The sequence below is a fragment of the Odontesthes bonariensis genome, chromosome 15 (genome assembly GCF_027942865.1).
Source record: "Odontesthes bonariensis isolate fOdoBon6 chromosome 15, fOdoBon6.hap1, whole genome shotgun sequence".
NCBI lineage: Eukaryota > Metazoa > Chordata > Actinopteri > Atheriniformes > Atherinopsidae > Odontesthes > Odontesthes bonariensis.
The window spans coordinates 3812804-3837298 of record NC_134520.1 but is presented as its reverse complement, the minus strand read 5'-3'; the positions used below and the strand labels follow the sequence as shown (position 1 = coordinate 3837298).

Sequence of the window (24495 nt, the reverse complement as noted above, 5' to 3'; positions counted from 1 at the left end):
AACAGGAGCCTTTTCAGTGACTCTAACAGGTGGAGGACCAAAATCAACCAACATAGAGTCAGGCTTTGACTTTTCTTCATTTACAAGGATGTTATAATCTTCTCTTACTCTGTCTTTGGCGTCTGCTGAGGTGCTGTATTTATCCAGATTTTTCGGTGTGGCAGAAACATTCACTGATTTGTTTTCAAGGATTGAAGATGAGTCTGTGTGGATTATTTCATGCGTTCCAACAACCCTTCTGTTTAGTCTTGCTTTTCTGCTGGGGCCACTTTCACTGCTGGAAGAGTACGGGGAGTCGGGTTGGGATGATGACGGCAAACCGGGAGGTTCTTTTGCATGTGATGTTATTTCAAGGCGCTTTCGGGTGCGGGAAACGCCAAGTTTCATTGTGGCCCACTTTATCTGAAGTTCTGAATTAATCTCAGGTGTTATGGGGATGGTGTCAGGTGTCGGTTTGTTGCCATCTGTAATAACTGTATACCTTTCTAATTTGACGGGGTCTTCCTTTGGACTGCGAGAAATGTTTATCCCTGGCACTTTTGGATTTTTTATGAACATCTTCTCTGAAGCCGCTAATGTGGCAGTTACTCCCATCTCTACTTTATTGTCTCTATTCTCATCCTCACTCTCACTTCTGGAAGAGTGTGATTCAGACTGTTGAGTGTCCAAAGACTTGCTGCTGAGCAATGGAGCTTTGATATCCAAACGTCTATTAACCTGGGGTATAAACCCCACATGGCTTCTGTCTCTCTTTGTCATAGGTAGGTCCTTTGTCTTAACATCACTTTCATCACTGCTGGAAGATGACTCAGGAGAAGTTAAATGTGCTTTGATATCCAGACGCCTTTTAATATGGAGGTTGCTGCTGAAACCCACTTTTGGCCATTTTGAATTTGGATCCGTTGCTGATGTTTCTGGCTGGTTGTTGAAATGTTTTATACCCTCCTCTTCATTATCTGAACTGCTTGATGAGTAACTCAGACTTTTATAAGCTTTTTCAATCTTTCCTTCCTGTATATGACCTGTATTCCCACCACTTAATATTGACATAAGTAACTTCTCAGAACTAGGTGATGGTGCTCTGATATCTAGGCGCCTCTTAATGCGAGGAATATGTTGAAGATCAACACCAGGCCACGTTCCATCTGGATCAGAACTTTTTGTTTTAGATTCTTGAAAAGGAAGACTTCCAATGTCCAACCTCCCGGGCCTTTGATTTCTTGTGTGGCGAGTTGTTTGATCCTCACTGTCACTGCTTGAAGATGAACCAGAACTTGGTGATGGAGCTTTGATATCTAGACGCCTCTGGACACGTGTTGAATGCACAAAATAAACAGCAGGCCACTGGTTTTCTGGCTCATGACTTACTGTTTGTGGTGCTTTAACAGGTGCTACTGACACGTGTAATCTCTCATTCTCTTTTTTCTGGACTGTTGTTTCATCCTCACTGTCACTGCTAGAAGATGAATCAGAACTTGGTGATGGAGCTTTGATATCAAGGCGCCTCTTAATGCGAGGAATATGTTGAAGATCAACACCAGGCCACGTTCCATCTGGATCAGAACTTTTTGTTTTAGATTCTTGAAAAGGAAGACTTCCAATGTCCAACCTCCCGGGCCTTTGATTTCTTGTGTGGCGAGTTGTTTGATCCTCACTGTCACTGCTTGAAGATGAACCAGAACTTGGTGAAGGTGCTTTGATATCTAGACGCCTCTGGACACGTGTTGAATGCACAAAATAAACAGCAGGCCACTGGTTTTCTGGCTCATGACTTACTGTTTGTGGTGCTTTAACAGGTGCTACTGACACGTGTAATCTCTCATTCTCTTTTTTCTGGACTGTTGTTTCATCCTCACTGTCACTGCTAGAAGATGAATCAGAACTTGGTGATGGAGCTTTGATATCAAGGCGCCTCTTAACGCGAGGAATATGTTGAAGATCAACACCAGGCCACGTTCCATCTGGATCAGAACTTTTTGTTTTAGATTCTTGAAAAGGAAGACGTCCAATGTCCAACCTCCCTGGCCTTTGATTCCCTGTGTGGCCAGTTGTTTGATCCTCACTGTCACTGCTAGAAGATGAATCAGAACTTGGTGAAGGTGCTTTGATATCTAGGCGCCTCTTGACACGTGTTGAACGCCCAAGATCAACAGCAGGCCATTGGTTTTCTGGCTCATGACTTCCTGCTTGAGACACTTTAACAGGAGCTATTGGCACATGTAATCTCTCATTCTCTTTTTTGTGGCCAGTTGTTTGATCCTCATTGTCACTACTTGAAGATGAATCAGAACTTGGTGAAGGTGCTTTGATATCTAGGTGCCTCTTGACACGTGTTGAACGCCCAAGATCAACAGCAGGCCACAGGTTTTCTGGCTCATGACTTTCTGTTTGAGATACTTTAACAGGAGCTATTGGCACATGTAATCTCGCATTCTCTTTTTTGTGGACTGTTGTTTGATCCTCACTGTCACTACTTGAAGATGAATCAGAACTTGGTGAAGGTGCTTTGATATCTAGGTGCCTCTTGACACGTGTTGAACGCCCAAGATCAACAGCAGGCCATTGGTTTTCTGGCTCATGACTTCCTGCTTGAGACACTTTAACAGGAGCTATGGGCACATGTAATCTCTCATTCTCTTTTTTGTGGCCAGTTGTTTGATCCTCACTGTCACTACTTGAAGATGAATCAGAACTTGGTGAAGGTGCTTTGATATCTAGGTGCCTCTTGACACGTGTTGAACGCCCAAGATCAACAGCAGGCCACGGGTTTTCTGGCTCATGACTTCCTGTTTGAGGTGCTTTAACAGGAGTTACTGACACGTGTAATCTCTCATTCTCTTTTTTCTGGACTGTTGTTTGATCCTCACTGTCACTACTTGAAGATGAATCAGAACTTGGTGAAGGTGCTTTGATATCTAGGTGCCTCTTGACACGTGTTGAACGCCCAAGATCAACAGCAGGCCATTGGTTTTCTGGCTCATGACTTCCTGCTTGAGACACTTTAACAGGAGCTATTGGCACATGTAATCTCTCATTCTCTTTTTTGTGGCCAGTTGTTTGATCCTCACTGTCACTACTTGAAGATGAATCAGAACTTGGTGAAGGTGCTTTGATATCTAGGTGCCTCTTGACACGTGTTGAACGCCCAAGATCAACAGCAGGCCACGGGTTTTCTGGCTCATGACTTCCTGTTTGAGGTGCTTTAACAGGAGTTACTGACACGTGTAATCTCTCATTCTCTTTTTTCTGGACTGTTGTTTGATCCTCACTGTCACTACTTGAAGATGAATCAGAACTTGGTGAAGGTGCTTTGATATCTAGGTGCCTCTTGACACGTGTTGAACGCCCAAGATCAACAGCAGGCCATTGGTTTTCTGGCTCATGACTTCCTGTTTGAGGTGCTTTAACAGGAGTTACTGACACGTGTAATCTCTCATTCTCTTTTTTCTGGACTGTTGTTTGATCCTCACTGTCACTACTTGAAGATGAATCAGAACTTGGTGAAGGTGCTTTGATATCTAGGTGCCTCTTGACACGTGTTGAACGCCCAAGATCAACAGCAGGCCATTGGTTTTCTGGCTCATGACTTCCTGCTTGAGACACTTTAACAGGAGCTATTGGCACATGTAATCTCTCATTCTCTTTTTTGTGGCCAGTTGTTTGATCCTCACTGTCACTACTTGAAGATGAATCAGAACTTGGTGAAGGTGCTTTGATATCTAGGTGCCTCTTGACACGTGTTGAACGCCCAAGATCAACAGCAGGCCATTGGTTTTCTGGCTCATGACTTCCTGCTTGAGACACTTTAACAGGAGCTATTGGCACATGTAATCTCTCATTCTCTTTTTTGTGGCCAGTTGTTTGATCCTCACTGTCACTACTTGAAGATGAATCAGAACTTGGTGAAGGTGCTTTGATATCTAGGTGCCTCTTGACACGTGTTGAACGCCCAAGATCAACAGCAGGCCATTGGTTTTCTGGCTCATGACTTCCTGTTTGAGGTGCTTTAACAGGAGTTACTGACACGTGTAATCTCTCATTCTCTTTTTTCTGGACTGTTGTTTGATCCTCACTGTCACTACTTGAAGATGAATCAGAACTTGGTGAAGGTGCTTTGATATCTAGGTGCCTCTTGACACGTGTTGAACGCCCAAGATCAACAGCAGGCCATTGGTTTTCTGGCTCATGACTTCCTGCTTGAGACACTTTAACAGGAGCTATTGGCACATGTAATCTCTCATTCTCTTTTTTGTGGCCAGTTGTTTGATCCTCACTGTCACTACTTGAAGATGAATCAGAACTTGGTGAAGGTGCTTTGATATCTAGGTGCCTCTTGACACGTGTTGAACGCCCAAGATCAACAGCAGGCCATTGGTTTTCTGGCTCATGACTTCCTGCTTGAGACACTTTAACAGGAGCTATTGGCACATGTAATCTCTCATTCTCTTTTTTGTGGCCAGTTGTTTGATCCTCACTGTCACTACTTGAAGATGAATCAGAACTTGGTGAAGGTGCTTTGATATCTAGGTGCCTCTTGACACGTGTTGAACGCCCAAGATCAACAGCAGGCCACGGGTTTTCTGGCTCATGACTTCCTGTTTGAGGTGCTTTAACAGGAGTTACTGACACGTGTAATCTCTCATTCTCTTTTTTCTGGACTGTTGTTTGATCCTCACTGTCACTACTTGAAGATGAATCAGAACTTGGTGAAGGTGCTTTGATATCTAGGTGCCTCTTGACACGTGTTGAACGCCCAAGATCAACAGCAGGCCATTGGTTTTCTGGCTCATGACTTCCTGCTTGAGGTGCTTTAACAGGAGTTACTGACACGTGTAATCTCTCATTCTCTTTTTTCTGGACTGTTGTTTGATCCTCACTGTCACTACTTGAAGATGAATCAGAACTTGGTGAAGGTGCTTTGATATCTAGGTGCCTCTTGACACGTGTTGAACGCCCAAGATCAACAGCAGGCCATTGGTTTTCTGGCTCATGACTTCCTGCTTGAGACACTTTAACAGGAGCTATTGGCACATGTAATCTCTCATTCTCTTTTTTGTGGCCAGTTGTTTGATCCTCACTGTCACTACTTGAAGATGAATCAGAACTTGGTGAAGGTGCTTTGATATCTAGGTGCCTCTTGACACGTGTTGAACGCCCAAGATCAACAGCAGGCCATTGGTTTTCTGGCTCATGACTTCCTGCTTGAGACGCTTTAACAGGAGCTATTGGCACATGTAATCTCTCATTCTCTTTTTTCTGGACTGTTGTTTCATCCTCACTGTCACTACTTGAAGATGAATCAGAACTTGGTGATGGTGCTCTGATATCTAGGCGCCTCTTAACACGAGACATATGTTGAAGATCAACACCAGGCCACGTTCCATCTGGATCAGAACTTTTTGTTATAGATTCTTGAAAAGGAAGACGTCCAATGTCCAACCTCCCTGGCCTTTGATTCCCTGTGTGGCCAGTTGTTTGATCCTCACTGTCACTACTAGAAGATGAATCCGAACTTGGTGAAGGTGCTTTGATATCTAGGTGCCTCTTGTTACGTGTTGAACACCCAAGATCAACAGCAGGCCACTGGATTTCTGGCACATGACTTCCTGTTTGAGACACTTTAACAGGAGTTACTGACACGTGTAATCTCTCATTATCTTTTTTGTGGACTGTTGTTTCATCCTCACTGTCATTAGTTGAAGAGGATTCAGAACTTAGTGATGAGCCTTTGATATCTAGGTGCCTTTTGACACGTGTTGAACGCTCAAGATCAACAGCAGGCCACTGTGTGTTTGAATTAGGATTTACTGGTTGAGATTCTTGGATCCTCGTCGTTTTTTTTTTTTTTTTTTTTTGTAGCTTCATGTAGTCCTTTACTTTATCTGCACTCTCATCACTAGAGAATGAATCACTCTGTGATATTGGGGCTCTGATGTTCAAACGGTTCTTGATTTGGCTTCTTTTGCCTTTGTTGTGTCCTGCTTCTTGGTTTTCTTCTTCACTGTCACTGCTGGAAGAGGATGCATATGTTGCAGGTGGTGGCATGGGTGCAATTCTCTTCCTGGTTTCCCCTTCAGCTGTAACTAGCCTGCTGTTCAAATTATCAGAAATAGATTTTTCCCTCCCATCGTCACTGTCACTGGAGTCAGAGGAAAAGGAGCCATCTTGTCTCATTGCTGGCTTTTTGGCGTAACGTGTGGGCTCATCCTCATTGATACTTGAACTGGAGCTGGAAATATCACCCCTTATATTTTTGTCTGAATTGGGTTTTACAACTTGTTTTGACTGATTAAAAGAACCAAGCACACTAGAGCTTACAGATGTACTTTGAGGAGAGTCACTGAATTCAAATAGTTCCTCGTTGTCCTGTGAAATATCAGCATCTGTTGGTTCTCTGTTATTTGTATGTGGTGACCAGTCTGCAAAAGGCTCAGAAGAAAATCCAGGAATTTCACTTTTGCCCTTTGTGGAAATTTTTGGAACTTTTCCTTTTGTAGCTGCAGAGCATTCAGCTCTCTGCTGAAATGAGTCTTCTGCCAGCTGAGGAGATTTGGGCATTGTGTGGTCTCGCCTTGTCATTTGGCCTTTTGATTCTTTTTCAGATAAAGAAGAATCGGAGCATGATGACATGCTTGTCCTCTCCTCCAGCTCAGCAGGATCTGGGATGTGTTCAAACTCCATATTGTGGTTGCGCCGTACAGTAGTGCCATCTGAGTCACTGTCATCCCTCTGTATATCCACTGGACTGCTCTGTTGTAAGCCGTTTTCACTTCCTGCATCTCCAGCTGTTTCACATTCGATCACTGCATTGGTTCTCATGTTGTTCTGATCCTCACTAGCTACAGTATCATAATAATTCACGCTGCTGTCTTCCCCAACATCTATCGTGCTGAATGTGACCCTTCTTTCCCTGCGAGGTCCTATCTGCTCTGCTTCCTCAGCACTAGAGAAGGCCATGTTGTCATATTGCCTTTGTTCAACAGTAGCGACAACGTTGGTTGGAGGAGGGGTTTTCTTGGTGGTTATCCTTTTCCAAAGCACATCAACACAAGGCCTTGCCAGGACTCCAAGGATAAAAGCTATCAGAAATGTAAAAAAAATAGACAGACACACAGCCAGAGCCAAGTCAGACTGTGCTACTCTCTGGTTTTTCTCTTCTGCTATCCTGTTTGAGGTGTGTGGTGGGATTATTTGTCGGCGGGTCCTGGGAAGATTTGATTTTCTTGAACCTACTATTTCACTAATTTGGAGGTTAAAAACAGACACAATTTGATTTTCTTCAGACACACATACATACAATCCTGTGTCTTTCTCTGAGATGTCACTGATCACCAGACCTTCCTGATGCTGGCTCCCAGATGCTTGACCACTGGGGGTCCACCACACTGAGTCTACAAAAGAGACAATTGGAGTTGGAGTTGGACAAACGTACATTGTTAAATACTGCATGTATGTAATTCTTTGACATAATTCCTGATTGTTTTACCTTGTGCAGAGCAAGATAGCAGTATCTCAGAGCCACTATAGACTGTCACATCTCGGTGGAGATCTGGGTTGTCTTCAGTGCTTGAACATTTTAGGTCCTCCTCCCTCAGCTGTCGAAGGTCTCTGCCTGAGAGGATGGAGGGGAAAATGCAAACCACAGTCCAAGCCTGCAGCCCTCTGCTGTTGTCATAAGCCATCCGCCGTCTTAGACTACGCATGCTGCAGTCACACTGCCACCTGTTTCCACCGAGCCTAACATCTGTTCCAATGTTGCGCAGCGTGAGGTACATCAAAGGATGGAGGCTGGTCAACATGTTGAAGCTCAGATCAAGGACCTTTGAGAGAAAAACAAAAACAACCATAACTGATACTGATACAAGTAATTAGATGGACTATCTATCACAATTAAAAAACACACTCATTCAACATTTATATTCAATTTGAGGATACTCTCAATATGTTCTTTCAAAAGTTAGATTATTAAGGCCTAATTAGACAACAATACCTGTCTCAAAGACAAACTTCTAAGCAGCAGAAGCCAGTCTTACCCTGAGCTGGACTAAATCCTGGAACATCTGTGGTTGGATATGTCTGATGAGGTTGTGTTGTAAGTCTAGCTCTTTGAGCTGTCGAAGGTGACTAAGCTCTTCTGGTCTCAGGATTGAGATCCTGTTGAAAGAGAGCTGCAGAACCTGTAAGGACTCAATGCCATCCAGACCTTAATGACAGAAACAAAAGGTTTCATCAGGACTCAACGTCACGAGTAGGTTCTTCTTGAAGGGAGCAAGGTATGTACTGTATCTTGAAGGTTTTCAGGGAGAATAACGGGTTCAGTACGGCTGTAGATTATTGTACATTAAATCAATTTAACACAAGTTATTCTTAGCTATGAAGATTGTTTGTTTGGAAGTTTGCTGTATTTTGAGTGCCGAGATTATAAAATATGAACAACGGGTCTCTCTACCTTTGGTAGGATATTGTGTAAAAATGTCCAGATCAAAATGCAGCTCATCCATGAGTACTTTTTAGTACTTACTTTTTTTTTTTTCTTACTTTTTAGTACTTTTTTTCTTTAAAAAAAAAATGTTTTATCTTTTTTAATTTCTTGTTTCATGTCTGTTGTTGCTGCTGTGACAAGTGAATTTCCCCGTTGTGGGTTAAATAAAGTACAATCTAATCTAATGAATCCGAATAGTTTTTTGTCTTATTTTCTTAGGAAACACTTTAACAATGTGACCACTGCAATTGGGCAAATAGTTTTGTCCACCGTCTCCTCCTTTTCATTAGCTTGAGACAATCTCCCTGAGACGGCTGGTCTGAAACAAACGCTTCATTGAGGAGGCACTGAAGGTTCTGTGATCTGAATACCAAATAGCATCAGGCCTATGACAGTCAACACAGCACTGGTGAGGTAAATGGGCTGTCGGCACATGCTTTCAGAAGAAAAATAGTCAATGCTAGTTTTCTGAAAAACACATGTTCAGATGGTGATAAGGAAAACATGTTGATGCAGGGGTAAAGATAAACGCTGGGTTGCCCATTTACATCTGTCTGTGGCTGGGCGTACAGTGTCATTATCTGGGAAGGTTCAGTCATTTCGGGCATGGAGCAAAGTGCTAAAGATAGAAGATATCGGTGGGAGGGTTTCTTTATATCAGAGAATCTTATGTAGAGGCAGTTCGCACACGCCTCCAAGATTCATTCTGCTGTGGACTATGGCGTAGACCTGAGGCCACCTTTCAAGGTAGCATTTGAGGTTGGCTTATCTTTTCACAGTGACTCATAGACATTCTTCAGTTACATTCCTACGGGTAAATAAAGGTGTACAGTCCGAACAATGATTGAGTATTTGCATTTCACATTCCTTTATACCTTTATACCACTTAATAGATACCAATGATAATGATTGACTACATGGCCAAAAAATAGCTCCATATTAATGTTATGTTGGACCACTTTTAGCTTTAGCATTTTCCGTGACATAATTTTAATCATTTTGTTAACAGCTGCACCTGACACTTGATTAGATCATGCTTTTAGATTCTTAAATTGCACTGACATGGTCATCTTTTTATGGGTATATGACTACAATATATTGCACTGACTCACCCTCTGGAAGCTGTTCAAGCTGATTCCTCTCAACAGATAGCAGCTGCAGGGTGGGGGCCCAAGTCAGGCACCCCTTTCCACTCCAAGTTCCCAAGCGATGTCTGAGATATCGACCCCCGACATTTCTCTCTGTGCAGAGAGATAAGTGTGTGATGCTGTTGTTTCCCAGCCATATGCTCCTGAGATTATGATGTGGACGGTGAAGTGTTACAGAGGCGAGGAGGTTATGAGACAAGTCTAGCTCTGTGACAGAGTATTGGATGAGTTGTGGCACTGAGGACAGGCCAGATGATGAGCAGTTGAGCAGTGGAGCTCTCTGACAGTTGCAGGACTGCGGACAGACAGGTAAGGAAGAGCAACGGGAACCAAAAGACACCAGGAGGACCGCCGCAGTCAAAAACGCCCGGGGTACTGCCATCGCAAGCCACCCCCTGAAACACATAAACATAGAAAAAGAATACAAGATTAGTTTGTCATAGTAGGACATGTTGTGACTTTCACATCTCTACGTTAAAGATTAAAAGTCCTCAGTGAATATGACAAAGAATATTATTCATCAATACAGCAACTCACCTGTGTATACGCTCTGCAGTGAACAGGTAGGAAAGCTTGTGACTCTTTTCCCACCCAGAAAGCACTCTCGAGCATGTTCGGATCAAAGTCTGAAGTGGATTTTGCTGCGCCTTGCTTAACAAGCACCTGCCCAAAGATGCCACTCCGTGATTCAATCATTTACATGTCGAGTTAATGTCTTACTGTCATTGTTTTTCTCTTGAGGTATGACAGATAAGCAAGCGGTCCTTTAAAGTTTATGTTGCATGGGGGGGGGGTATTGTATTTTTATGATTTTAAATGACCAGATAAACGATGAGGCATTTATTGACGCAATGTTTCGCATGGCAACAAGTTTCTTTATTGACACAAACAAACTCATGACATTTTGGACTAACTTTCAAATGAGGCTGGTTCACACATGTCACATGTCATTCCATGTAGGTGATCAAAAACACAGTTTCTCTCACAAAAGGCATCACGTCTGCACTCTGAGAACTACAACAAATGTTCTCAACATCAATACTGAGATACAACATACAAGAAGATCCAAAGCAAAGTAAAAACTCAAACCACTCTACACAGGCTTCACCCCGAGTTATTTCATATCTCTCAACATTTAAATACATAGGCATTTATCTGTAGTATCATTTAGTGCACACTCTCATTCTGTTTTACCACAATTATATTTTTTCTCGCTGTAAAAAAGCTTCTGCAATAAAATTAGAATATATTTATTAAATATATCATCCCTTTAAATCTGTTGGCACATGCATGATATAAAGTCCAAGATGTGCAGAAGGAGATCTGCTCTGCTTTCGTATCACTGGACGGCCTAAAATGTATTTTACATATTACAAATGATCTCAAATTCTGCACAACTGGAAGCGTTACACACGTCATAATTACCATGTAGCGTCTCACATGTCTCAGTTCATATACTAGCGATAATATATACAGCTGCCAGGAATAATCAAATCTTAAACAAACCCTCCGTAGGGTTTGTGTATTAGTGACAGTTGACAACACGGCAAAAAATAAATACTGCAGCTTATAATTGCTACCAACGGGCAAGGTGAACTACTCTATCCCTCATAAGCATAAAGGTAATGTGCAGCCATAAGGTGTTGTGAATTTTAGATGATGGTTGGCAATTCTGCAGAACAAGAGAAGTACTTACAAGTGATATCTTTGGATAAGTGGAAATGATCTGTCACATGATCAGCGTTTGGCACTCAGATAGTTCACCTGAATTTGATGTTCTTTGCAAGCCATTAAAGATATCCAAAACTTTGCAACAATATTCAATCCAAAACACACAAATGTCAAAGTGGTTTGTTTGATTTCAGTGGCTACAGACTGCAGGGGTTGTGTGACAGCAGATCGGTCCTAGTGAGCTTTTCTACACGGGTTGTCTGATGTCTGGCACCCCATGTTGGGAAATTTCACCAGCACACGGAACAGAGTCCGATCTTCACACATGCAGAGCTTGTACCTCTCCAGACTGTCATTGAAATACTCGCCTCCTGCGGAGTTGGGGATGCGTGTGGCATTGAACATGACTGACCCGTTGAGCACGATGCTGTTCTCCTGCAAAGAGGAAAACCCACAAGTCACCCCCCATTTTCCAGCTCTGCGCCTGATGGTCCGTACATACATGCAAACGCTACATACTGCACGCAGTGCTGCAAGGAATACTTACAGCCCTGAGCATGATGTCTCCACCCATTTTAAACTCTACAGTCCGTCCCATGATGTTCACACCCTCATTGCCACGAATGATGGCCTTGCTGTCCCCCTTGATGTTCAGGTCGGATGATGGACTACTGGTGATCTAAAAAACAGATGCAAAATATTTGATTTGATACAGAGGCTCAAGCTGTAACACCATGATGATTATGATTTGAATGATTTGGACTGTTTTGAAAGCGCCACTGTGAGGGATTATAGCTTTGCGTCTTGAAACTGTGTAATTAGCTGTGAGCTCATCATGTCTCTCCACAGACAGCCAAGCTACGAAACTCTCTTTTAGGTAAGCAAATTAAGGGCATTCAGATATTTGTCCTTAGAAAACAACAGCTTTCTCTAAATCATGGATCCTCAGCTTCTACAGCGTTTAAATAGGAATTTCCAGCCATGTCTGAACTTTCTCCTTTTCACCCCATCAACGGTGTTAATGAGGGCTTTTTCTTTTAGTCCCTTTTTTTTAACTTCAAATAGTTTCACTTGGTCATGATGGATTATTGTGCAACAACAGTACCCGATGCCAAAGTTGCGAAACACTTTTTTGTTAGATATATATTAGCATACACACCCTTTCTGTGGAGGCCTTTTTAACACTGAGGACTTTGACTCCTTTGGGCAGATGGAACTCGTGGTTTTCAAAGTCTGTGCTGAAGAAGGTGTTCTGCGTCCGAGGGTCTGTGAAGGATATGCCAACATCGCTGACGACCGAGGTCTTGTCCTTTTCTACGCTCAGCTTGGTGGTGCCTTGCTGGAACACTACCTGTTAGCAACACACATGACATAAAAGAAAATAGCTCTGAGGGTGGGCCCGCAGCGCATCACCTCATTTAAAAAAGCTGAGTGTTTAGCCCTTGATTTCTGCTTTTTCTCACCGGGTTGTTGTTGCCAACAAGGACCAGGTCCTGGTCTTTACGGCCTCCCACCGTGCTCTTGTGCAGAGGGTGAACCACGCCCATGTCCGCCTTCTGCTTGAAGCGCAGCAGGCCACTCTCATGGAACTCCATGCTGTCGCAGCCGTTCGGGCCAATGCGAATCACTGTCCATATCACCAGTGTGATCTGAGGGACAGCAGAGTTGTCGCAGACTTTAAATGCCACGAGTCACACTTTTTATTACTTTAGCAAGGTGTGTGTGATGAACATAAGTGTTGTGAGGCGTGAGCCACTCACAATGAGGTTTATTAAGGCCAGGAGGAAGAGGAGAACAATGATGCAAACAGCCATGTTTCCCTTGCGTCCTCTCAGCCCCGTCTTATGAAGGCGCTCCTCTTCGATAGGTACATAGCCCGCTTTGAAGTTACTGTTGTGTTCCTTGTTGATGTTGCGTCTCTCTATGGCCTTCTCTCGCATGGACTTCTTCACCGGCCCATTGGAGCTCTCCTACAAAGCAAAACAAACCTCTAAACGACACTAAATCTGCACATTTAACAAAACAGGTCCCATAATCAATAAGTAACTCTACTAATAAATTGAAGCTCACTCTTCCTAATACACTTAATCTAAGAGACAGGCTGCCTTATCACAAATATTTATTCACCTCACATCTCTCACAGGTCTGATCACATTTTAACACAGCGGTAGTGTTCTCGTGCATTCATCGCTCAGGTATGTACAATGCGATATTTTAAGGGGTTTCTCTCCATTTACTGCCCAAAGCCATAAAACACATAAAGAGCTCTCTGCGCCGGAATGCATCTGCTAAATGCTCCGCGACAGTCGGTCTGTGACCAGAACTAAAAATAAACTGCACTCATTTCAGCAGCAAAATGGCATATCCTCTCCACTTTCTCCCTTAATCTATGGTTTCTGTTGCCATTTTTTATTCTGTTCTATTTTTTATTGCTTCGTTGTCAAACAGCGGGCCTGTTAATACAGCCACATTATTATTTCCAAACAACGCCAAACGATAATAACGACGCGGAGGCCACAATTTATTGGGCTGCACAGATTTTTCCAAAGGGCACAAGAACAAAACGCGATACATTTAAACGAATCCCTTTAATTTAAGCTTTTTATAATTCAAAATGAATTACGAGCCACTCCGTAAGCAGGAAATAGCGAAAGAACGTAGTAAAATGCAAGAATGACAGCGAGTAGAGATCATAACGGACCTGCTCGGACGCCATGTTGACCCTCCCTCTTCTGCCAGCGGATTGACGGGGAACGTACCACTGTTCCACGTCGAGGGAGAAAAGAAAAAAAAGGGTTGAGTTGAGTTGTTGACAGAGTGACACAGTGATATTCAGCGATATGACATACTTGTGAATAAAAAGGCTACATGAAGACGAACGAGAGATTATTTGTGCTAAGCGTGTCAAGGGCACCGTGGCGACGATGGAAGAGATGGTCCATCCCAAGTTCAACCAGCCAATGAAGGAGATATCCTAAAATAGAAAAATACCTCCATTCAAAGTTTCCATGGGTAAAGTAAAGCCCCATAGATTGCGAAAAGTCTATGATAAACATTCGGTGGATTGTGTGTATAATGAAAAAAACTTCATCCTTGTACGCTGTATAAGATCTTTTGGACAGATTATAAAAACTGAATGTTCATTTAGACTTGATACTGAATGTTTGTGAGATGACAATGTATTGTTCATAGAAAAAGTTTATACAAGCAAATACACACGTACACACACACACACACACGCACACGCACGCACGCACGCACACACACACACACACACACACACACACACACACACACACACACACACACACACACACACACACACACACACATATATAAAACTACCATGTAGTTAGTCACTCTGATTGTGCACCAGCTGTTTTAAAAGCAGTAAATGTCTCACAAAGGGCTCCCACACTTAATTCAGTTTAATTCAATTAAATTCCGAAAACATTATTTGTCCCCGTGGGGTAATTAAAGGCACACAGTGCAGTTGTACATAAGTAACCAGGACAAATTAAATGTGAAAATAGTGCAAATGAATGAAAGAGCAGACAGTATATATACTGCTATTGTAGCTACAATATTTAATTAAAATATTTAATTTATATATGTTAATTAAATATATTAATTAAATATTGTAGCTACTGACAAATGTAAAATAATGAAAATATTGACAGCTGTGCAAATTGCAGTCAATAGAGTGTTGGAGTGGAATGTTAAACAGGCAGGTAGAAAAAGTTTAGCGTGTCATACTACAATATAATCGGATTTAATCCAACACAGTCGCATAGCGAGCAGATACACCAGCACCCGTGTTTCTGGGGGTTGCTTTTCAGGCGTTTGGTTTCGTTTGACAGTATAACATTACAATCGTAGCTTTTGGTGTCACAAGTAAACAGCACCCGCAGAGGACTGACTGAGGGGCTCGCGCTCACACACCGACCGTCAGCAGTTATTTATCTAACGCGCCCTGGTTGTCTGCTCTGGTTGTCTGCTCTGGTTGTCTGCTCGCCTCTTTGCTTGGTTGCCACAACTGAGGCGGTGCTTGGCATCTGTGTGTCGAGGGTGGAGAAAGCTGCAGAGCCAGGAATTTCTTACTCCAGATCGAACCCTCCGCCTCCTGCTCCTCCTGGGGTATTTTAAACCTCTGAGGATTAGTTATTTTGGACGGACATGGCGGACACTTTAAGGAGATTGACCAATACATCTTCCTTCAGCGTCTTGCAGGACAAGCTTGAGAGCTGGCACAAAGACTACCACGTAAGTTCATCACTAAGTCACGGTCGGCCTAAATCTGACCAAGCCACTTCACCTGCCCTTAGCCGGGCATCAGTGTTTGGTCATTATTACGATAATATTCAGTTGGAAATGTTCGTCAAAAGGATACACATGATATCCACCTCCTCCTTTCAAAATGATACTTTACTTTTACTCTTGGTGATTGTGTAGGTATTTCTTAAAGAAGTCTCGTAAAAGTGCCATTTTATTTACTTTTAAATAAAATGGTCATTTTTGTTATTTATCAAACAGCTGAATTGCAGTGTTTTAAAAATGCATTTAATAATTCAAAGCAACACAGCAAAGGAATGCACTATCTTAGATTACATTGATTTAAGTAGAGTTTGGTTGCCATGGACGCCAGTCGCCATGGCTACGGCTGGACAGTTCCAAAGATGTTTCACTTTTAAGATGGTTCTCTTCCTGTTGCTTCCGGTAGAAATCCCACTCGGTAACTACACCGGAACTAGGGCGCTCCAACCGGAACCGGCGCGTTTCACGGAGCCGAAACAATTTTTCTAAACTTAATAGGAAGAAATAAGTTGGAACTTGTGCTATAGTAACATAATGATCCAAAAATGTAATTTAAAGAATAAAAAGCGGTCTTTTTTACAGTAAAAAACTGAAAGTCAAGGTTTATCTAGCATGTGTGTCCTATGGACAGGCAATAGGGCTCGGGCACACGCGTTGCATTCTGGGATATGGTCGCCATATTGGAGGCTCAATCTCGTAAACAAACCCTGAGGCAAGACGGAGATCAAGGACCAAACAGTGAGAGAAAAGTGAGAGAAAAGCATGTTAAAATCGAAGAAAGGATGTGGGATATACCGGGATACATTACAGAAGGAAGCCAGAGATCGGTACATACAGAAGATTGGCGTTATAAACGGACTGGACCCTTATGAAATACCGAGCAAGGAATGGATTGTCGACGAAGATTTACTGCCTAAGTTCACCCTTTCGGACATAATTGCGTATATAGTATGTGGTGTCAGTGCTTATACTTTGCAACAGTTTCAATTCTAATGACACTTTACACTTTTGTCATGTTACTCTACTTGTAAATAAATAATGAAACACACACACTTGGCTGTATCTCAAAGCATATTTATTTCAGACGACTTCAACTTTGCACAACACTCCTGCTCATGGTGGTCAGAGTACAACATACAGACACAATCTTGTCAAAGAATGTTTTGTCTTCACCTTCGCATGGCAGAACTATGTTGATAGGTACTTTTGCTGACAAAAAGGTGTATTGTTTCTGACAGTTCCAATCGCCCTTTCCATGTGAATTTGGAGATGGGCAATTTTCCTTGTATTTTCCACATTAAATTAAGATTAAGATCAGATTTATTGTCATGTATACATGCATACACACGAAATTTGTCCTCCGCTTTTAACCCATTGAGACATCCCTTGCTTCCAACTGACAGTGTCCTCTTGTGAAGGCGGGGATCTTTACCTCAGCACACAAAAGTCTGTAACTTACCAGAATGAAAATGCAGAGAACACACTCTCATCGACACCGGGATTGAGTGGAAAGTTATGCTTGGTCGTCTTACAGCAGCGATCCATGCTAGTCGACGACGCTTTGTTATCTCGGACACTTGGTCTCCGTGGGTGCGCCTCCAAGCAGGAAACCGGTAAAAAGACAAACCATTTACGATTTCCCCCCCATTCCTGTCACGGCTTACGCTATTGCACCCCACGACACAGCAATGTGCGACCATAGTGGCAAAGACAATAAGTAAAATAGATAAACCAACGAAGAAAGTTCCGAGACCAGGCGGGAGTACGTCTGCGCGCAGTGGAAAACAATGTAAACAAAACAGTTCTGAGCCTCCAGTATGGCCGCCGCTCACGTAGTGACGTCACGTGCCCGAGCCCTATTCAATTCAAATTCTTGGGAGTGCATCTCCATACTTATTTAAAATAAGACGAAAAGATTTTGGCCAAGTGTGACAAAGGGATAACTGTAATGCATTGCCACTGGGAAAAGTCATTAGGTGCTGGCTGGGATACTCGATAAACCACAGAGCCACCATATGGGATTGCAGCCACATCAAATCTTACTAAAGGCTACAGCACAGGAAATGTGTTTTGGGGTCTTCACCATGACTCAAATTCTGGCTTTACTGGCAACAAGTGTGACTTACATTAGCGAGAGTAACCAGTTCCATGTACTTTAAGTAGTGTTAGATAATTATTTGAATGACATATCTGTGTAGATTAAAGGGTAAAACAGCTGGAAACATCACCTCCCAATTTATAGTGATGTGGTTGATCCTAGAATTCAGCTGTGTCTCTTAAAATGCCTGAACCTTACTCCGTAAAGGATAACTAACTGTATGAAAGGGTTTCAGAATAATGCAACAAAGCCAGTTGTCACAATAAGAGTAATACAGTGGACAGAGGAGGGTAGTCATACACTCAGACTCAACTTGCCACTGAAAAACAACCAGTCAGGGACCTGATTTGACTTTGTGGTGTAGCTGTTGGCACCATTGTACAAAACTGAAGAGACTGCAGGTTCTGTTGGTTGTCTTTGCATGCCAGCTTATCTTGGGATGGACAGGAAAGAGGATATGACAACTTTAAGGGTGCTGAGGACGGATGTTGATGTTGGGCTGCAGGATTTTCCAACTATAGATCCATCATCAAGGCAAACATAAGAGTGTGTGGCAGAAAGAGTGGACAAACACAAAGAAGGGTAGTCACTAGTTGTTGATATAAAACAGCATGAAGTCAAAGCAGGCAGTTACTAATGGAAATTAGTATCTGATCTTAGAGTCTTATTCTGGTGTTTATATGGAATTTGAGCATCCTTATTCAGATGCCTGCAAACATGGTCATTTGAGCTTCAAGGTTCTGGATCCTGTGTGCACGATTGCATCTCAGCCACAATCAGAGCCTATTGGACATACCATGTTTTTGTTGGAGCACTGAAATATTCAGAGTTTAAAAAAAAAAAAAAAAAAAAAAAAAGAAACAAGTAAGACCTTATCCAGGTTAATAAAAGCAAAACAAGGCATTTACATGTGCATGACTAAGATACTTCAAATATTCAATCATAACAGGACAAACAAAATATAGTCACTTTATGTCAAGGTCTCTTACAAGTTATGCTAACGTAATGCTTCTCTTGCAGAGCTTATTACTTTTCCTTGATTGAGTGGAAAGAATTTGCCCACATCTCTTTTTTAAAGTGACTTTAGAAAGGTTTTAAAACATTTTCAAAGGTCTTTATGTCAATCGTGACAAAAGAGTTACTGTAACATTAAGCCGCGTAACTGCAACAGGAAACAGAAAAGAAAAAAAAGTCTAAAAGCTGAAGTCCTTTATATTCCTAAAATGATAAATGCAAGAGTTTGTTTCCTTTCACAGGTGATTTCCTGTGACCAGAATCTGAACAGATGTTGCGAGCTGATTGAACTCACCGCCAAGATCCAGGGCCAGCTGTTTGTCATCCTCAACCATGCGGCTGCTGAGGGTAACCTTCACATCTGCAGCTCAGCACTCTGATTTTCGAACCTTGAACGTGATTTTAACATCTTTCGTAACGAATCAGGCGGTCACTATGCTGGAGTGGACACTCTCAAAACACGACTGTTACCATGGCTTGGAACGTGTTTCTCTGTGGCGAGGTCCTCAGTCTCTGACAACACCAGTCTACAGCTCATCCAGGTGCCGCTACATTCATTTCATCCAGTGTAACAATGCACCATAAATAAATCTGGTGTTTTAGGTATTGTGCTGCAATCCTGCTCCTTTATCCTTTCTGTTTTTATCTTCTTTTTTTTTATCAGGATTCAGCAGAGAAGGACAGAAAGATCAGGGAGCTCTCTGTCTCCCATGAAAGTGACATGCAGAAGGTGGAGACTCAGCTGTGCTCCACTCACCTACAACTGGAGTCAGTCAGAGCAGAGTGAGTCCAGTGCGGTAGCATTCATGTAGTGTGGATAGCTGAAAAAAATTCTTTCATTTGGACTCAGCTGCTCATTTGCTTTAACAGGCTGATGGATGCTCAGAGGGAGCTGGATGAGACAAAAAGCAAATCAGCAACCACCCTGCTCGCCACTGAAGATGAAATCTTACAACTAAAAGCAGAGTGGGTTATGTAATTGAATATTGTCATGGTAAATCTTTATTATTTTTTATTTGAATTTAGTCTTTTTGTTGTTGTGATCTTTGTGTTTTAGTTTGCGCTCCGCGCACGAGCAGATGGAGACTTACAAGAGGAGGACGAACGCTCTGGATGACTACGAACGACAGATTCGCTTGTTGAGAGACGAAGTGTCATATCTGAGCGCAGAGAAGGCCGTGCTGCAGGAGAGGTACGTACTCACACACGTGCACAAACACCACAACTGACCTGATTTCATGCTTCTGTTTCCACCTCTCAGGTTGGTGAGAAGTCGCTCTCCGAGCCCCTTGCCCAGGCTCAGCCGCTCGTCCAGCCCTGTGAGGAGCGAGTCGCCCACCAGAGCCCAGCTCACCCAATCCTCTCGCCACGCACGCCTCGTATCGCGCTTTAGTGACCTGTACGCTGTGGAGCGTGTGGAGGCCCAGTCTCTGCTTCGACGCTACATTACTGACTCGGAGATGGTCCAGAAAATCATCTTCACTGCTGCCGTGGTATGACTGTAGTTATTTTAGTGTTGCCTGTTTTTGGCAACAACTGTTCAGTTGGTGAGAAGATCCGTTTAAAATCTCTGGCGGTCACGAGATGAAAAACATCACAAAGAAAAATCCAAAAAATAAATTTTTCACAAAATGCAACAACAGAAGAGAAAATAGTACATGAAACAGTATTTCATGTAATGTTTCATGACTGATGGTTTGGACAGAAATGTTGAGCTGCAAGTCTGAGCCTTCAGTGTCATGCAGGTGGCTCTTCAGATTACCATGGCAACCCAGGCTGAAGCCATAACCTGCTCGGGAGCAGTTATAAGTTCAAAGTTTGGGATTAAATTGTCTGAAAGAAAAAAAAAGACCCTGTCATCCTTTCACTGACTCCTTTCCTGAAGATACCCCAGACAGCACGATTAGCCTAAAAGGACATTAAAATGCCACCAGGCAGAAGTGCTGAATGTTGATGTCTGACACTGTAAAAGAAAAATTGAAAGCCCTTAACGAACAAAAAGGGAATAATTCAACTGTTATCTGTTATAAAAGTCAGTCTGTATAGGCTATCACATTTAGATCTTGTTCCAATATTTGGATGTTAATTGCCAAATTAAACCACAAAAACTCATTCAGTGACATTTTTTCAGTATTTAATCTGATGAATAGTTATTCCAGCACAGCAATGATTTAACCATTGTTGAATTAACAACTTGCTGTGTAGTTTGTCAGCTGAGAGAATATTATGCTTTGCAGTTACGTTTAACCACATTGGAGGCTGTGTGTTGCATTATTTTTATCAAATCAAATCACATCAAATCAAATTTATTTGTATAGCACATTTCATGTACAAAACAATTTTTAGAGAACATTTAATCAATAAGGATTTTCTAAAATATCATTTGTGATACTGTTGTTGTTGTGTGTGCTCTCGCTGTTTCAGGAATCCTTCCAAACAGCAAAACTGGCCTACCGCCAGTTCAAGCTGCGAGTGAGAAAGACGCTGTCCTCGTCCCACTTTGGACCAGAGAGTCTCGAGAATGCGGCTGTGGACTACATTGTCAGAAACCTGGACCTCTATGATGTTCAATCCAGCATCGATGTAGGATGAAAACACTTCTTTTTAACTCACCTGTGCAACATTTTTGAACCGGTGGCTGTAGAGTGACGCTTGGGGATGAAGCAAGATGAATCTCACTCTGCGTTCCATCTCTCCAGGAGGTGATCAACGCTATGAACGTAAACCCTCGGATCTCCTACCCGCCAGAAGTGGACTTTACCCTAATCAGTGCCTTAATCAGGGAGACGTGCAGGGTGGCGTTCGCCATGCAGACTCTGGACCCGCCACTTGACTTGGCCTTTGCAAGTGATGGAGAACTGTACATTGACAGCAAGTTAGTCCTGTGTGGATGCATGATGTTTAATTGTCTAAGTGATGCATTTGGAATTATAGAGTAACATAGAAAAGATGGAACCTTACGGAAGAGTTACTGCAGAACAGCAGTTCTGTATAGCAGCAATGTGAAGCCTCTGCCAGTAGATGTCACCCTTGACTCTCAGAGGACTCAGACAGCTCACAGCTCCCTCTCTCTCTCTCTCTGACAGGTACCGTCGCAGCTATGACTCTGAGTTCACTGCTCCTCTGGTGATGTACCATGTGTGGCCAGCCTTGGTGGAAGGAAACATTGTAATTGTGAAAGGCGAGGCTGTAACCAGAAGAGGCGCTCCGGTACTGATTTTACAAACCTTAAAAAAGACAACCAGAATAAACGCAGACGCGGTTCTACAGAGATATGTCTGATGTGGGCCCATGTGGGTACTCAATTTGTGTCTGTTTTCGCAGTGGAGCCAGATCAGGAGCAGGAGTGTCAGCCCCGTGCGCTCTCGATCCCTCAGCCCATCTCGCAGTCTTGTAAGTCCTTATAATGTTTGAGTGTCAGGCCAAACACACAAAGAAAGGCACGATCTGGGGTTTTTAGTGACAAAGATGTTTGATTCTGTATGATTAATCGCTCTTGCAAATTACCAACATGCATGCACATGCATGGCCCTAAGGGTAAGTATTCCAAGATCCCAATTTTAATTCAGCTGGATTTATGATGAGCTTAAACTTACTAAAGATCTGCTGATTTAATCAAAACAATCATGTTTTTTAGGCATATAGGAGCAAAAGAAGCCTGTCTCCCGAACGTCTCACTGCTCGCCACCTGTAAGCTTGGACCTCCTTGTCAACTGTGTCCATCTCTGATTTACGTACAGTATTTGAAATACACTGGAATTTTTCTCATTTCTAATTTCTGAATCTATTTTTACGCTTCCACCAAATAAAGAATGAAATCCTGCATTAGGTTACCAACAGAGGCCACAGGGAAGTGTTACAGGATATAGTCAAAGGGGCGAGAATAGTTGGGCAGCTACGAACTGAACAAATGTTGCATTTTAATGTATTTACACTGATGAAAGTCACAGAGTTTTTGATAGATGCTAACAGTATTTCATTGTTATCCAATGAATAGTAGCACCTTCTGAAACAGCTAAAAGCTTATTCACATTCAAGCTTATTGTTCACTGAAAAAAGCAATGTCTGTGTAGCAGACTGGTGTGGGACACTCAGTACGGTGCTCGTGTGATCAGTGCTAACCTCACACCCACTGCTTAGGGAACTGATATTAGTCAATGTTTGTAGTGCTCTAGGTTGCAGTGCTGTTGCTTGATTTCTTCTCCTTTAAATTTTTTTGGTGCTGTTTTTGTTTCAATGATACCAAAACAACCTGTTTGTGACCTCTCACCTCAGTGTAAACCCCTGAGGTCAGCAATTTTTTAAAATTTAAATTTTTTTTCCCAAATGTTTGTTTTCTTGTTGCATTCAAGAAGAGCAACAATAACTGGTTATATTGCAGCAATGTTTGGATGCAATGAATATGACAGACCTATTTATTTAGTCTCATTTACAATACAGTATATCAACACTTTGGATTGATATACGGATGCAGCTAATTTGCCCGTTTGTTTAAGGCTGGACAGATAGATAGAACAAATGCATGCTGTTTTCACAGTTTTATTAAAACTTTTTTTGTATGGTGAATATATTCTAGACCTTTTATGATTTTTTTTTTCTACAATAAAACAACACTTGACAATTTTCTAACTCAAAGCTGGTAGAAAAATCTGTTCTTTTATGTAGCCTTACCTCAGTGACATGGCAATACCCTGAAACCTACCCTGGTTCTAGAATGCGCCGCTGAGGGTGGCAGCATGTTGGAGTAGCTCTGTACCTCACATTGAGATTTTCTGTTTTTCTAAATTTCATTCCTGTTTTTTCTTGGAAGAAATTGCATTTTTTTGGACAACTGTTCCTTCCTGCCTTGGATGCTGTGTAGCTGGATTGATTTTTCCCAATACTTTTGTATATTTTGCTCTTTTGTTATGATGCATAACCATAGCAACAGGGTGGTTTACAACAGGGAGCAGCTGATTAACATTGGAAAAGCAGAAATAATTCGACAACTGAAGCCAGAAATCCCACTGGAATTGAAAAGGAGACGTCGTGGATGCAGAGCAGGAGCAAAGAGGAGAGAAAGAAAGAAGAAGTTCAAACCATCTCTGCCATCCGTCATCATGGGCAATGTAAGATCGTTAGCTAACAAGTTGGATGAACTTCTAGCCTTGACAAGGACTCAGCAAGAATATCGGGAATGTAGCATTATGTGTTTTACTGAGACATGGCTGCAGGATCATATCCCCGACTCCAGCGTCTCTCTGCCGGGCTTCCTGACTGTACGAGCAGATCGAGATTTAAAGAGTAGCAGGAAAAGGAAAGGGGGTGGATTGGCAGTGCTTGTCAACAACAGATGGTGTCACACAGGACATGTTACTGTGAAGAGTCGTCTCTGCAGTCCTGACATTGAACTATTGGCAGTAAGTTTTCGTCCATATTATTTGCCAAGAGAGTTCACCAGTGTTGTTTTGTTGGCTGTTTACATTCCACCCTCAGCTGTTGCCGACACTGCATGTGATGTCATCAGTTCCGTTGTTGCTAAGATCAGACACAACACCCCAATTCTTTTGTGGCAATATCTGGTGATTTTAATCATGCCTCACTCTCTGCTACACTGCCAACTTTTCAACAGTTTGTCAGCTGCTCTACCAGAGAAAACAAGACATTGGATTTGTTTTACACAAATGTCAATGATTCATACATTTCCAAATCAAGACCTCCCCTGGGTAAATCAGATCACAACCTTGTTTTTCTCTGTTCAGCATATAAACCCCTTGTCCAGAGACTAC

At 42.4% G+C, this 24495-nt stretch overlaps 2 protein-coding genes across 2 annotated transcripts; one reads left to right on the top strand and one right to left on the bottom strand.

Moving 5' to 3' along the window:
• Positions 1 to 10484: 10484 nt before the first annotated feature.
• On the bottom strand, positions 10485 to 14062 carry sgcb (sarcoglycan, beta (dystrophin-associated glycoprotein)). Its single transcript, XM_075484704.1, has 6 exons — positions 14003 to 14062; positions 13062 to 13271; positions 12765 to 12950; positions 12461 to 12652; positions 11849 to 11980; positions 10485 to 11736 (listed from the first exon to the last, which is right to left on the bottom strand). Exons 1-6 carry the CDS (start codon positions 14015 to 14017, stop codon positions 11536 to 11538), a joined length of 936 nt encoding a protein of 311 aa, XP_075340819.1. The 5' UTR covers positions 14018 to 14062; the 3' UTR covers positions 10485 to 11535.
• A 1415-nt stretch (positions 14063 to 15477) lies between these two features.
• spata18 (spermatogenesis associated 18) lies at positions 15478 to 23430 on the top strand. Its single transcript, XM_075486162.1, has 12 exons — positions 15478 to 15564; positions 18970 to 19075; positions 19154 to 19269; positions 19392 to 19510; positions 19598 to 19693; positions 19785 to 19919; positions 19989 to 20220; positions 21152 to 21310; positions 21427 to 21602; positions 21814 to 21937; positions 22052 to 22120; positions 22365 to 23430. The coding sequence occupies exons 1-12, from the start codon at positions 15478 to 15480 to the stop codon at positions 22419 to 22421; spliced, it is 1476 nt and encodes a 491-aa protein (XP_075342277.1). The 3' UTR covers positions 22422 to 23430.
• The last annotated feature ends 1065 nt before the right edge of the window (positions 23431 to 24495 follow it).